Source organism: Poecilia latipinna, unplaced genomic scaffold, assembly GCF_001443285.1.
Source record: "Poecilia latipinna isolate Pla-1442-1.1 unplaced genomic scaffold, P_latipinna-1.0 Scaffold271, whole genome shotgun sequence".
Lineage (NCBI taxonomy): Eukaryota > Metazoa > Chordata > Actinopteri > Cyprinodontiformes > Poeciliidae > Poecilia > Poecilia latipinna.
Window position 1 is genome coordinate 44,885 of NW_015112887.1, and position 13,518 is coordinate 58,402.

The following is a 13,518-nucleotide window of genomic DNA, read 5'->3' on the forward strand; positions in this document are numbered from 1 at the left end:
AAAACAAAAACCTAAAAAAAAAAAAATCCTTTTTTTTGTTTTTTTAAAAAATATTTTGTTGGGGGGGGGGGGGGGAAATACCACTTAAAGACACCAGAAAGAATAACATACTGGTTGCTAATCAATATGCAAAATCTAGACCTGTGCGAAAAATCAACTTTGCAGAAAAGAAGTGAACTTGGAGCTTTTAGGGAATAAGTAAAAACAAAAAAAGAAAAAAAAAAGAAAAATGGTTGTTTTAATTCAGATTTTAGCAGCTAATGTAATACCCATTTCCATGCGTGATGCATTTAAAAATGCCAATATAAGCACATTTAAGTTTATTGTCAGCATCATAGAGCAACTCATTTAAACTTATCTTGCTTACAACTCCAGCAGGTTAAATGTGGATGGAAACTATTGAAATAATTGGGGTTAACTTACAAAATCTTCCAATATACTAGAGTTGCTCTGGGAAATCAGATAGTGTTTAGCACTGGCCAATTTTCACTTTAATCTGTGTGACCGGCCTCGTGGTAACTCAAAAATCTCATCTTTTTAAATTTGCGAATTCACCAGAGTCAATCCCCAACAGGTCACTCTGGAAACGGTCTTTGATGTAGATGTGCTTACTGAAGGAAGACGACTCAAAGTTGCCCATTTTCAGTATCGGTGTTAAACAAAAAAGTCAGAGGAAGCAAAGGCTCCACTTTTACACCCAACAAGTTAAGTTGTGTCTTTTCCTAACATAATATTTAATAATGCTTAAGAAAAAATGTTTCGTAATGGGTAAGAAAAACCATTCCAAGTCTTATTAATTATAGCTCCTAGGTCAAGGTTTTGTACACTAGAGATCTGAAAATTGTCTCAAATTTCTAACTGGTGCATGAAAGGAAGCGGACATTCAGACTCTACAAGCTTTTCTGAAAGCCTGAATTGTCTGGTTTGGTGTATAAGAGCCGCAAAAACTCCCCTCACCACTTCTTCCACATCTCAAACCCAAATACCTCACATGCAACTGCACCCCTCTGTGTAGGTCTGCACTCTGTGGCCTGCTGGCGGGGCTGCCGTCTCGTCCTGTTTAGGGAGGTTCGTGGCTGATTGGCTGCCGCTAGAGTCTCCTTCGTCCAGTCATCCACCAGTTTATGAAGGTCCTCGGTAAAAGTGCCTCTCTTGTTGTTGCTGTTGTTGGTCTGGACCTGAGCGAACCTCGTGAACGGCTGAGGAGAGGTCGACTGTGCCGCCGTGGTGACCGAAGGTTGCATTTGACTCGAGGTGATCTGTGTCGTGGTGGTGGTGTTGAGAGGGGACCCTGAAAAGAGACAAAACTCTTTAATCTTTCCACACAGAAAACATTAAAAGTGACAGGTAAATCGGTTGGCTGCGGCATGGCAAAATTTAAAAGCAGCTGCATTAAAAGGAACTTGTGTCACAATCAGCTAAGACAGTGTTTGGTGAGGCCAGGCAGGCTAAATGCATATAGCGCCATAGACATTTAATTTGCCTACCTGGCAACCAAATAACAACATAAAAATGAAATGTTTGATATGCAAGCAGTGACAGGAAAACGCAATCAATGGATATTGTCATGCAAAAGAAAAGTCAGTTAAACAATATGTAGTCAGAATGTCCATGTCTTAAATACACAGTACAACATTTCCAAGATCCAAAACAATAACAAGGACAAAAACGTGTACATAAACAATATAAGGACTAAGTTTGTGGGGACAATAAGAAATACAGAGAAAGGAAGTAAATAAGATAGTTACTACTACTGCGCTCTTTGCCTAGACATAGTCGTTTCAGAGTGGACCCTATAAAAAGGTAAAACAGCACAAGACAGAAACAGTTAGGCCAAGACACTGAACGCCACAAGGATTTGGACAAGCTGCTTCAAAAGCACAATCGGCTATTAAAACAATTAGGGAGAGAAAAGGAGGAAAAGGGGATTTAAAATAAATCTGGGGGTAAAACTGGAAGACAGAACCAACTTGTCCCAACTTGATCATTTGGGGAAAAAAACAAAACAAAACTGTCTACTGCTACACCTAACTGGCAAAAGTTAAGACTACCAGTGCTTCTAGTCAGGACGAAGGCATTTAAGTTTCAGAATGAAATGATAAACTGTTTATTTGCTCATATAAACTAGATGAAAATGTGTATATACAAACGATTTTATTGGTTGCTAGGCAGAAGGTGAGAGAAAACACTGTTTACTACCAAAAGAAAGATTACTGGAGAAAAAAGAATCACTGCCCATGTGAGAACGCCTGTAGAACAAAATGTGAAACCTAAATAAAACGTCACAAGCTAACAGAGGACATTGCTAATATTTGAAACTCGTCAGCACAAACATGCAAATAACTCAGGAAGAAGTGACAAAACCCCCCAAAACAAAACAAAACAAAAAACAACAATATCAATGATACAGCCCTTAATGTGGCGAAGCATGTCTCCGTCAGTGCCCTGTCTGGCGCCTGCACCATGCACGTCTTCTCCATCCAAACATGAGGGACAGAGAGAGTAAAGGGCCCTGCCAACTCTAGGGAACTGTATGCACCGGGGTGCCTTTACTTAGGGGATGTTAAACAATCAAAATCAACAGTGGATGGACATACAGAAGAAATTAAGAGGGTATAGAAACGGGTCATTTCTCTGCACACATGGATACTTGTAGACACAGTCCCACTATTTTGCATTAGGTCTGACCTACAACCCATGTTTGGACAGGATTAGCTGTTCCCAAGCCAGAGTGTCTGTGAGGTGTTTTGATCTAAGCCAGAAGCACTGCATTAAGCAACAGTATGGAGAAAAGGAGGCAACATAGCCAAGTTATAATGATTATGAATGCTGCTGTTGTTTGAATTATGGAGGACTGTAAGACCACCAAAACAAACCCAACCATTTACCTATAAGATTACTTATTATATTGAAGTTATTAGCTTTAAAGCTAATAAGGAAGCTGTAAAGATGTTGGCGCTTAGAAACAGTAGCTTAGTGGTAAAATTAGGTCTAATATTATGACAAAAGACTAAAAACACATTTCAGGGCTGAAGGCACAATGGATGTCCTGATAATGGAGATTTTAAACTTAACCAACTCATGTTCTGAACTATAATCTTGGTATGTCTGCACACGTTTTTTTTCAGCCACATCTGTAGCTATGAAAAGCACATTTTTTGCTAATTACCTCCTAATTCACAGTAAAAGTTAAACAGCATTTACTGCTGCAGCTGTAGAAACACCACTGGCTACAATTTACAATGTTCAAGGAAAAGCACAATGTTTTTTAAAGCAAAAAATAATGGGACCACATAAAAATGCCTAATTAGCCTAATTGTCAATGAATCTTATCAAAACGGTGAATTAACTTTAGCCTATTTGTCACTAAACTGCCTTCTACTAAAAACCTAGTTATCAAGAGTTATCAAGGAATCATACACTGAGAAACAAATGAAGTTATGCTGTAATGTCAGAAAATTACAGCATCAGTTGACACCAGGTTGAAGCAGCATTTTAAGGCTATTCTGCAGAAGCTCCAATTGGGCAAAAAAAATATCTGTTGCTGCCATGAAAACAACTCCTGTAGCATCCACATAGGTGAGCGGGAAAAGCTGGGATGCAATCACACCACCAATGTAGACAATATAATACTGATGAAAAATAACATACTTTTTTTCCCCACCTAACCAAATTAGAAGATCTAATAGAAAGGCAATAACTAAAAACAAAGGGATCACTTCCTTCTCTCAGCAACTGAAACACAAACATTTTGTCGCCTTATATACTGTTGGGTTCAACTAATTTAATGATAAACTAAAACAATCTATGCACGTCACTGATATCCTGTGGTTGACGCAGAACAATCTTTAAAAGTTTTGAGGCTGAGTGTAAATATGCGAGAATAAAATTAAAAAGGAAAACAGTGACACACATCAGGTGAGAAAGCCTGCAAGAAGGGTGGAAAAAAATAACTACTGAACTTATTTTCTTTAAAAGAGGAGTGACAATAAAAGCAAGTTAAATGAAGTGTGTGAAAAAAATGAGCAAAGGGGAATAGAAAAGAACAAATACAAACAGATGGACAGAGACACAGGTCCACTGAGGAATCTAGTGCGTGGTTTGCTACTAGATTTATAGGTGACTCTCTCTGACGTTTGGTGGTAAACCGTCCAGCCTGTAAAGATGAATAAAGGAGGGAAGAAGAAGAGGAGAAACAAGAGAAACACTTTGAAAAAGTGAACAAAGATTGGTATGAGAAACCCCCACATGAAAAGCATCAGAAAAGGACACTGAGTGGGTTGCTGGAACCAACTACAGCATTCAAAGATGCAAATAATCAAAGACAATAGAAAAGAAAGAATAACCACTTGTTTAAACAAATATAACTAATAATATTGAGTTTAAAAATGGATGCATGGATAAACTGTTAAAGTAAAATTCGATTTGGATGTTTGATTGTTGTCATAACTAAGTGGAAGGGGCTGTGTTCTAGTCCCTTCATAGAAAAGGGTTCAAATAAGTGAAACATCTTTTCGTAGAAGTGCATCATGTCACATATGAGGAAGAAAGAAAAAAAAATGTTATTGTTCATCCAATGTTTTATACTACTTTACTATCACTTAATTCTAAACAAGAACATTAGAAAACATATAACCAACACTTCTGCCAACGCAGACAAATCTGTTTAAGAGGAAGATGTGTGATTAGCCACACATCTTAAAAAGTCAATCAGCATGTTGAAGTTCTCATCAGGATAATCTCATCATGCCCACAATACACTGGCAGAGCTTGAAGTAATTTAGTGTAAAGCTTCTGGAACCACAGCTGATCTGAATTTAAATCTTCTTTGAGAGATGCTGGTCTCATTTCCTATAAGAAACAAACTTCTTGGTTGACTGAAAATAATCTAGTGACAATGCATTTAGCATTCTCACTTCTGTGTTTCTCTTTATTTCAGATTTAAATCTGACAAAAATGTGAATTATTTTCAGCTTATCTGTTGCCCTGAAGGGAAAGGAAGACAAGGAGGAGTAAAACCATGCTTCAAATTTTAATATATCAAGCCAGGATGCAGAACCTACATGTGATAAGTTAGGATGATAAGAAAAAGACTGAAATGTTGGACTTTGCAAGTATGATTCATTCTGACTGCACTCGCAAATGTATATACATAAAACATTCTGGTAAGTTAAAATTACTGTGCAAAATGGCACACCTAGCTGTACACTTTCCTCTGTACATAAAATCTCCTCACCCAACTGGTGTCATAATGCTAAGAAACCAATCTAAACACGAGTTTAGCAGATGTTTTGGAAATATTCAGTCCCAGATGTGATATCTTAGTTGGCAGAAGAGATAATAAGTGGTCAGGATAGCAGCAAATAGCAGGATAGCAGGGAAATTATATGACCTAAACTCTAGGATTGCAACAGGGTCATGTCTGTCATCAAGCTAAAAAAAAGTGTCACAATCCAGCAACAATTAAATGTTTGTGGAGACTGAAAGGCAGATTTAACTCATGTGACAGGGATCTTAAATTAACTGACTAAAAAGATAGAAGAAATACTATGTGGAGCATTTATAGACCCATTTCTCATTGGTCATTAGTCCGTTACAACAACAACAGGAAATGACGGTGAGCATGGTAGAATACACAAAACATCCAATGCTCTCCAAAACAGCAAATAACAGAAACTATTTGCTGTTGTATGTTTCACTGTGAAATGGCAAATTAGAAGGTGGGTGATGAAGCTGAGTGACTGTCGGCACACAACTCCTGAACTCACATGAGGAAACCAAACCATCGTCACCTGTTATGTGCAGAAGAAGGAGCTAAACTTAGATCAAGAATATGTGGATAGGCTGATGAATAGTTGCAGATAAAGGTTTCAGTTAAGGCTCCGGCATATTTTTTTGCCACAGTCATGTAATCTGAAAACATCCTACACCGATGAGCTTCTTCAAGGATTAATCATTGATGCTGTTAATACATGTTGGATAATATGTTGTTAATGTCTGTGACATGTGACTTGCATAGTTAAAGTGTAATAAAATCTGTACCACACTAACACTTTGCCTTGTTCAATGTGTTTGGTTGGTTATAAGCCTCTTTTTCTAGCACTATAAGGAGTAATTGCTTCATAGCACACTTTTTTCTCTTTTACTGAATTATTATAAATTTGTGGAGGACATAATGAATTATTTACACCTACAGTGGTAATTTCTTTGTTCAGTTTGTCTAAAGGCAATCTGACAAACATTTTGAGGTGTTTATATTTCTAGTTGATTTTAGTTTTATTTGCGCGTCTTTTCTTGTTTGCCTGAGCAAAGACTATCATGAAGAGTACCTTGGCCAGGACCAGCTTGGTTGGCCATCCCATCCCCGTGTCTTCCAGCGTAGATGTTGTCTGAGGAGAAAGAGCCTTTCAAAGAACAGGGTTGCTGTGTGTGAACCTGCTCCTGGACTCTGCTGGGCTGGCTGTTGGAGGAGGAGCTGCAGCTGGAGTGGGCAGAGCCATCTGACAAAAGTGAACTTTTAGCTGGAGAGCTGGATGAACTGGTAGCACTTTCTCCTTGAAAAATAAAATGAAATAAAAAATAAAACGGATGAGTCAGACTGAATCACTGCTTCACACTCCTACTATTTTCCCTTTATAAAATCAAAACCACTTCAGTTATTTTTTTATTTTTTTTTTTAATACAAAACGTGTTCTACTAGACTAAAAACATCCAAACTGTTTATCATCCTAACATCTCTACCCACACACCTTTCCTCTCCACACTGGTGCTGATGGGATTATTTCTGAGTTGTTGCACCATCGGATTGAGCAGTTTCCCAGCTTTCAGTTTGTGTTTGCTGGTTTTGCGCCTTCGACCCGTCGGAGGAACAGCATGGAGCAGGCTAACCTTGGGGGGTACGGACTTTCCCAGGTCTTTGTACAGACGTTCGATCTCACTCCTCTGGAATGCCTGCAGCTCAGAGATCTCCTTCATGTGTCTATTGTGAAAACACAAAGAAATAAGGTACAAACGCTCCCAAAATAATAAATATATATAAGTAATGCATTTCAACAAATTTGACCATTATTGAAAAAATTATTTTAATAATTTTGATCACTAAAAACAAAACTTGGGGAATAAATACATAAGACCACTTTACAAAGTTTATGTCATTAAATTATCTGATAGCTCTTTAGCTAGTCGCGATTCAAGCCTTAAGAAATTCCCCCAAACGCTAAAATGGGCTTTGTTTCACAATCCTCTCAAGGTTTGACTATCTCTGCTGCTTCTCATCCTTTTCTATCAGATTTTCCTTCCACACAATTTGAATTAATATGCTATGACACAGTGCTGTAAAAGTCAGTTTCTCAAACACTGAGTAAATATTATTTACTTGCAAATAATATTGAAATGTGCATGTTGTAGATGCATAAAAGTGGTTATTTTATTTGTTACAACACTGAATATTTGCATTTGGAAGGTGAAAGCAACAACAGGTTACTAACTGCAAGTTATTGAAACTTATTGAATTTTATGGTGTCATTATTGGCTTAATTTGTCCAAATATAAAGAATTATTAGAACGATCAGTAAATAGATTAAAAAGATATATTACTTCTGATCTGGACAAGGATTTTCTGCTGCAATGTCACTTTTACCACGTACATTTTCTTTAAGATGGTCCAAATCAACATTAATCATCCTGAGTTTTACAAAAAAAATATTTTAAAAAGTACAGGACTGAAATATAAATATGCCTGCCAGAAAAATAAATAATGCTTCCTCTTGCTAAGTAAATAATGATCACAAAAAAATTATTGTCTGGAATAATACTTTCTACAAGCCTTTTAAAATTGACTATTACTCTTCCCAAAACCTAAAAAAAAAACAAAAACAAAAAAACAACCACTGTAATTATTTCATGAAAATTTTGTGTTTTCATGCAAGTTCTATCACAGGATAGAAGAAACCAAATTCAATTTAAGAAAACCTATAATCAGCTTTTAAAATGGTTTGTTAAACTAAATAAACATCTAAAATCAAATTTTCTGCATTTAATCTAGTAGACATTAAACTAAATCATAGAGCAATTATTGTTATTTAAAGAGTATGGTTGGATTTAGTTGAGGAAGTCCATCTGCTTACAATCATTTTCAGATTAAATCAGTTCTATGCAGCTATGATGTTATCTCTACAAGCAGGCATGGCTCTCCTGATGTCAGATAGCCCCAACAGGAGAGGATTTGTTTTATCATGGTAAAAAAAAAAAAAACAAAGAAAAAATCTGTCTGTTTTCTTGAGAAAGCAAACTTATTGTGGGTCAGCTAGAGATAATACATATAATTGTTTACATGTAATTCTTAGCTGAAGAAAGACACTCAGAGTGTGAAGGAGATTAAAAGGGGTGTCTATCTGTGGGTGAGTGTGATGCTTTACTTTTCTCTAAGTTTCTGAAGCTCCTTCTTCATATCCGCATCCTCAAACTCTGAGTCATTGTCACTGCTGATGTTGGGGGGGAAATGTCCAACAGAAGGTGAAGGAGTGTGGCCATTTATTGCAACAGTCTGGCAGCTTGGTGATTCAGAGCTCTGCTCACTTTTGCTTCGTCCGGAGCGCCGCAAGAAGGCGACCGCCCTCTTGACGAGGTCGCTTCCGCTGTGCTCAGTCAGATTGTGAGCTGACGGAGCAGCCGGAGCTGGAGGAACCGCCATGGTGCTGCTGTCTTCGTCAGCTGAGTCGGAGTAAAGCTGAGACGAGGACCGACCGTGGCAATGGGATGGCATGTCAACAGTTTGGGCTCGTGGGATGTGACGTGGGGTGGCGTCGGGACTTGAGGTGGGAGTGGTGTGAGCGAACTCAGGAGGGGCAGAGTAGCGGCTCCCGCTTTGGGGTTTGGAAGATCTTGTGCCGTCATTATCAGGAGCAGGTGTGGCAGAGGTCCGGCAAGCCACCTCACAGCTGCTTTCTTTTCTTTCAGTGCTCTGAGTCTGGCTGCGAGACCCTTCAGAACCACTGGAGGGTGCTGCAGAGCTGCAGCTCGCTTTGCTTTTATCTGAACAGCAAATGGCATCGGGTGGTGTGGGGATGATCTAAAAGGTCATGAAATCCAAGTTGTCAGTGTTACAAAATCAAAGTTTAGTATCCCTATTAAGTAATATTATCTGAAAGCCATAACAGCGACACATATTGAATAGCTCTGCAATCTAAATTAGGAGATTCTTACTTGAAAACGACTTTTGGATTTATATGAACCGGAGCTCGCAGACACATCGGCTTTTGTGTCTTTTGTTCGGCCGGCGGCTAAAGGAGGAATAACTCGGAGTAAATAAGAGATCATTCAAACTATTATGTGATGATACATTACACAATCAAATCTACCAACCTGCTGCTGAGTCGCTTGGCGCACCCACACAATCTGTCCGCTCAGGAATCTGCGGCTAACCGAGAAGGAAAGAAAAAGTTGTGGGAGTGTGAGAGGTTGAATTAATTCAAGTAGCAGCACATTTAAAACATTACAAACACTTGATCAGAGAGAAATGGTTTGGCACTGTAGCTTCTTAAATGAGTCACAAGCTGATAATTGGACAACATTCAAATTGTATTATGACTCTAAAAATATTGTTATGCTCCCTTTTATTAAAATAAACGGCTTTTAAGCTTTTTACAGAAGAAAACAGGCATATATTGCACCTGATTACGTCATCGCAACATTTATCAATATCATCGCCATCGCATGACTTTCTAATATCATGCAGCCCTACTCTGAGTAAAAACACTGGTGAAAATCCAAAGCGAGGTAATCATAATTTATGCGTGAAAGGGACAATTGTTTCTGCATACAGTTTTCCTATATGTAAATTGTATTCCAAGATCACATTGTGCGTCACCGAATGTTGACATTTATGTGAATCATAAAGAGGAGTAAGGTATTTTACCATTGGTTCCATCTTCTTCTTCGTGACGGCCTCTGTGCTGTGCCCATCTGAGACCGGAGGGGAGCTCAGTCTGTCTGAGCTGGAGGACTGAGGCTCAGAGGCCGAGCTGGAGGGCTGTGAGGGGGGGTGCTCCTGGTACAGCAGGTTTCTGAGCTTCTCATCCAAAGTCTTGATGGTCCTATCAACAAACTCCCCCCTAGGAGGGCCCTCCCCGTCCGACTCACCTTGCCCGCCACACTGCTGCTGACTTGAAGTCGGGTTCTGATGTGCAGGGCTTTGGGGCTGAGAGGTCACGGTCCCAGGCTGGATGGGCGTGGCGTAAGGCTGCTGCAGGACAACGGGCTGCTGGCTGGCCAGCTGAGGAGCTTGTTCTTCAGTCGGGCTGGCCGTCTGATTCGCTTGATTATTCAGCGACGAGATCAGAACACCGGCGGCTCTCGCTTCTTTATCAGCGACATTAGCATCCACAGAGACGGGCGGCACAATAGCACAACATGGCATATCTGCTACCATAGACACAGCAGAGAGAGACGATTCCTCCACAGGAAATGAGCCGTCATGGTTAACGCTCCCAGTTGTGCCGGTACGTTTGGAAACACTGGGCTGGGTCTGCTGGACCTCGGATTCTCCGATAACTTGGTCTGGAGGTTGCACCAAGGTGGGGGCAGAGGACGCGGTGGGGCTTTGGGAAGGTAAAGATGTGACCGGGGTCGTCAAAGTAGTAGCGGCGCTGCTGGACTCGACTGACAGGGAGCCAGACGTTTCATACTCTGGAGAAAGAAAAGGGGTAGAGTTCATCAGAAAGGGAGCAGATTGTGAACTTAACAGCCAAGCTACAAAGAAGAGGATCTATATGCTGTAGCTGCCAAAGTGTTACATCATCACTCGATTCCCCTCCATCAGCCTCTGTGTGCCGGCATAAAAGCCTGCACTTCGTTTCTGGCTAGAACCACTGCAGACCAAGTCTTATGTAACTGACCCCAATGGAGGAGAGGGGGGTAACAAAAAGTCGCACTAAAACTGCATACACAGTGTTTTAAATCAAGAAGAGCAAAATAAAAAAAAAAGTGCAACATATTTAGTTAATCCTGCAAAAAGGTAAGAAGCTAATGTAGGTAAATTGCACAGAAGACAGGAGTGAAAGTAGAAAAATGCAGGACATACCCTGTGCTGTAAAGCTGTGTGTTGGTGTGTTGTCTTTATCCTGCATGAGCGTTTCATCCACAGGGCAAATAATGAACCAGCGTTTTCCAGTGTGCAGGACTGTCACAGGGAAAGATGGGAAAACTCATAGATCCTCCAAAATATGCTCAGTGAGAAATTTAAGATGCAGGTTGATCTATAAACCAATACAAGTACTGAATTCTTAACTGTATAAGTGTGTGTGCTGCATGTTAAAAGCCTTACCATTTTGTTGATACACCAGCTGTGGAGTGGTGGGTTCTGAAGCCTTTACAGATAAAAAAAAAAGAGAGAGAGGGAACACAGTGTAACTGGATGGAAAACAGCTTAAAAGACATCTGTAAAACTTTTATTTTAATAGAGCAATAAGCTCAAAGAATACATTTAATTGGATCAGGATTTTAACAACTAGTATTTCTGGCTTCTGTGGGCAGCGTAAGTTAAGGCCTAATGACAAGGCAGCAGAAGAATGGTTAAAAAGGGATCACATTAGGGTCACGAAGGGGGCAAATCATTCTAAGACCTCAGTCCTAATGGAAATCTGTGGCGGGAGCCAAAGCGTTGAGCGTCAGGCTGGAAACCTTGAAGATTTATGGAGTTTATATAAAGAGTAATGTGCTAAAATTTCTCCCGATATGTTTCTCCTGGTGACCAACCACATAAAATGGATCTTCTCGTTTTACTGGTCACCAAGCGGTTCTTCATAAAATTCGGAGACATATTATGCGCAGGAATCGCAGTCTCTTAACTCAATTTTATTGATTTGTCTTCCTGTTTTTGTAATTTTTGCTACTATAAAAACCAGAATGCTCATTTCTTTGTAAGTGAGCAGCCTTCCAAAACCAAAACCAGATGATTCAGTAATCATTTCCCCTGGCTCAACAGTTTCTTTCTCACCTCTGTTCCCAGTGCACAACATCCTTCATTCTGTCTGATGTTACACCCCTGGTCGGAGTTCCTTTCACCCTCTGTGTCCTCACTCAGCATGTCTTCGGCTTTATCTACAATGTCTTTCAGTTGTTCAATAAACATCTCTTTTTCCAGGGGCAGAATGAAATCATTGTCCACCTCAAGAGAATGAATAAGACAAAAAAAACTTAGACAGATGTGACCTAAAAAAAATCTGAGTGGTTTTGATTTTGATGCAGTTTATAAAAATAAATAAAGAGAAAACAGCAAAGAAACCATCCGGAATAATGCTCTTTTTGTGTGCTGCCAAAGTAAAATAAATCCCTACAAGTTATAACTACACAAAATGAAATGTTTACTTCTGTTTGGATACGTACCAATGAATTGCTGAAAAGGCTTTTTATTTATGCTTTCAGGAGTCTTCAATCTTTTTTGGAATAAATAACCATATTACTGATTTATTCATCTAATTAAATTTTCACTTATTGCTTTATATGGCCAATATGAATGTGTAAGGAAAGCTTTGGAGAAGAGAGAAAAAGCAAGAGACACCCAAATATATGTTTGTTTGTTTGTTTGTTTTTTGCTGCATTGCAGCTGAAACCAGCTAGGAGTTTCCAGGACGACGGAGTCAAAGGCAAAGCATGCTTCAAAAACCTTTGCAACAACTCAAGGGGCTAGACTCTGCCGCTCACGTACCATGTACGTAGCAATCTCCTCTGGAGCATCTCCATCCAGGTCAAACTTGAATGTTACCATTTTGTGATTGTGAGTTTCCAGTTGGCACTCTACCATCTTATCTCCGGTGTTACACACCTGCAAGAAGGGGCAAAACATAATTTCAACTTCTTAAACAACCACAAGATGTCTGCACTTTTATAAAGTATTTAGGTCACTCACGTTGAGCATGCTCAGCTTTGGTTTGCCACACTTTTCCTGTCGAGAACGCGTGCGTGATGACTTGCGGTGTCTGCGCTGTTTTCCTTCACCTTTGCCTCCATGTGTCCCTTCATTGCCATCGCTCATTTCTCTCCCCGATGTCACATCAGAGTTGATGCTGATTAAGAGGAAAAAAATAAATAAAAATATGGACATTTGCAAAAATTCTCTAGAGTTAAAATTCTCTGAATACCTAAAAAGGAAACATAATTATCATTGGAGCCATGTCTTCAAGATTTTAATCTACACAGAAGAACAAGACGAAGCAGGACTAAACATGTCACAAGCATGGCTGAAATGCTTGAATGTGGGACACTGGCAGAGTGAGGTTAAATGAGGTCAGCTATGTAAAAAAAAAAAAAAAAAAGATATATATATATATATATATATATATATATATATATATATATATATATATATAAGTATGTAGCAAAAACTTTGTCAAGTTACAATCAGAAATGTTGATGAATTTGTTTTAGAACTAAGTGATATAACAAAGTACTGTTCAATGATTTTCAATTTTTTTTTTTTTTTTTTTTTTTTTTTTTAAAAAAAAAAAATTAAAAAATTTT

General features: G+C 39.1%; 1 protein-coding gene across 8 annotated transcripts in view; it reads right to left on the reverse strand.

Annotated features, from left to right (window-relative positions):
* Positions 1–13,518, reverse strand: part of LOC106948073 (serine/threonine-protein kinase WNK2) — a 76,129-nt gene that overhangs the window by 5,814 nt on the left and 56,797 nt on the right. For 5 of the 8 annotated variants that reach the window (XM_015033526.1, XM_015033527.1, XM_015033531.1 and 2 more), the window contains 14 exons: positions 12,908–13,064; positions 12,707–12,823; positions 11,996–12,166; positions 11,324–11,366; positions 11,081–11,179; positions 9,917–10,686; positions 9,364–9,418; positions 9,205–9,281; positions 8,418–9,070; positions 6,750–6,979; positions 6,330–6,554; positions 4,058–4,156; positions 1,749–1,793; positions 987–1,291 (listed from right to left, as the gene is read on the reverse strand). In XM_015033526.1, coding sequence (XP_014889012.1) covers positions 987–1,291; positions 1,749–1,793; positions 4,058–4,156; positions 6,330–6,554; positions 6,750–6,979; positions 8,418–9,070; positions 9,205–9,281; positions 9,364–9,418; positions 9,917–10,686; positions 11,081–11,179; positions 11,324–11,366; positions 11,996–12,166; positions 12,707–12,823; positions 12,908–13,064 — 3,046 coding nt within the window. The remainder of the gene's footprint in view (positions 1–986; positions 1,292–1,748; positions 1,794–4,057; positions 4,157–6,329; positions 6,555–6,749; positions 6,980–8,417; positions 9,071–9,204; positions 9,282–9,363; positions 9,419–9,916; positions 10,687–11,080; positions 11,180–11,323; positions 11,367–11,995; positions 12,167–12,706; positions 12,824–12,907; positions 13,065–13,518) is intronic. The other 3 variants (XM_015033530.1, XM_015033528.1, XM_015033529.1) reach the window with 3 other exon arrangements.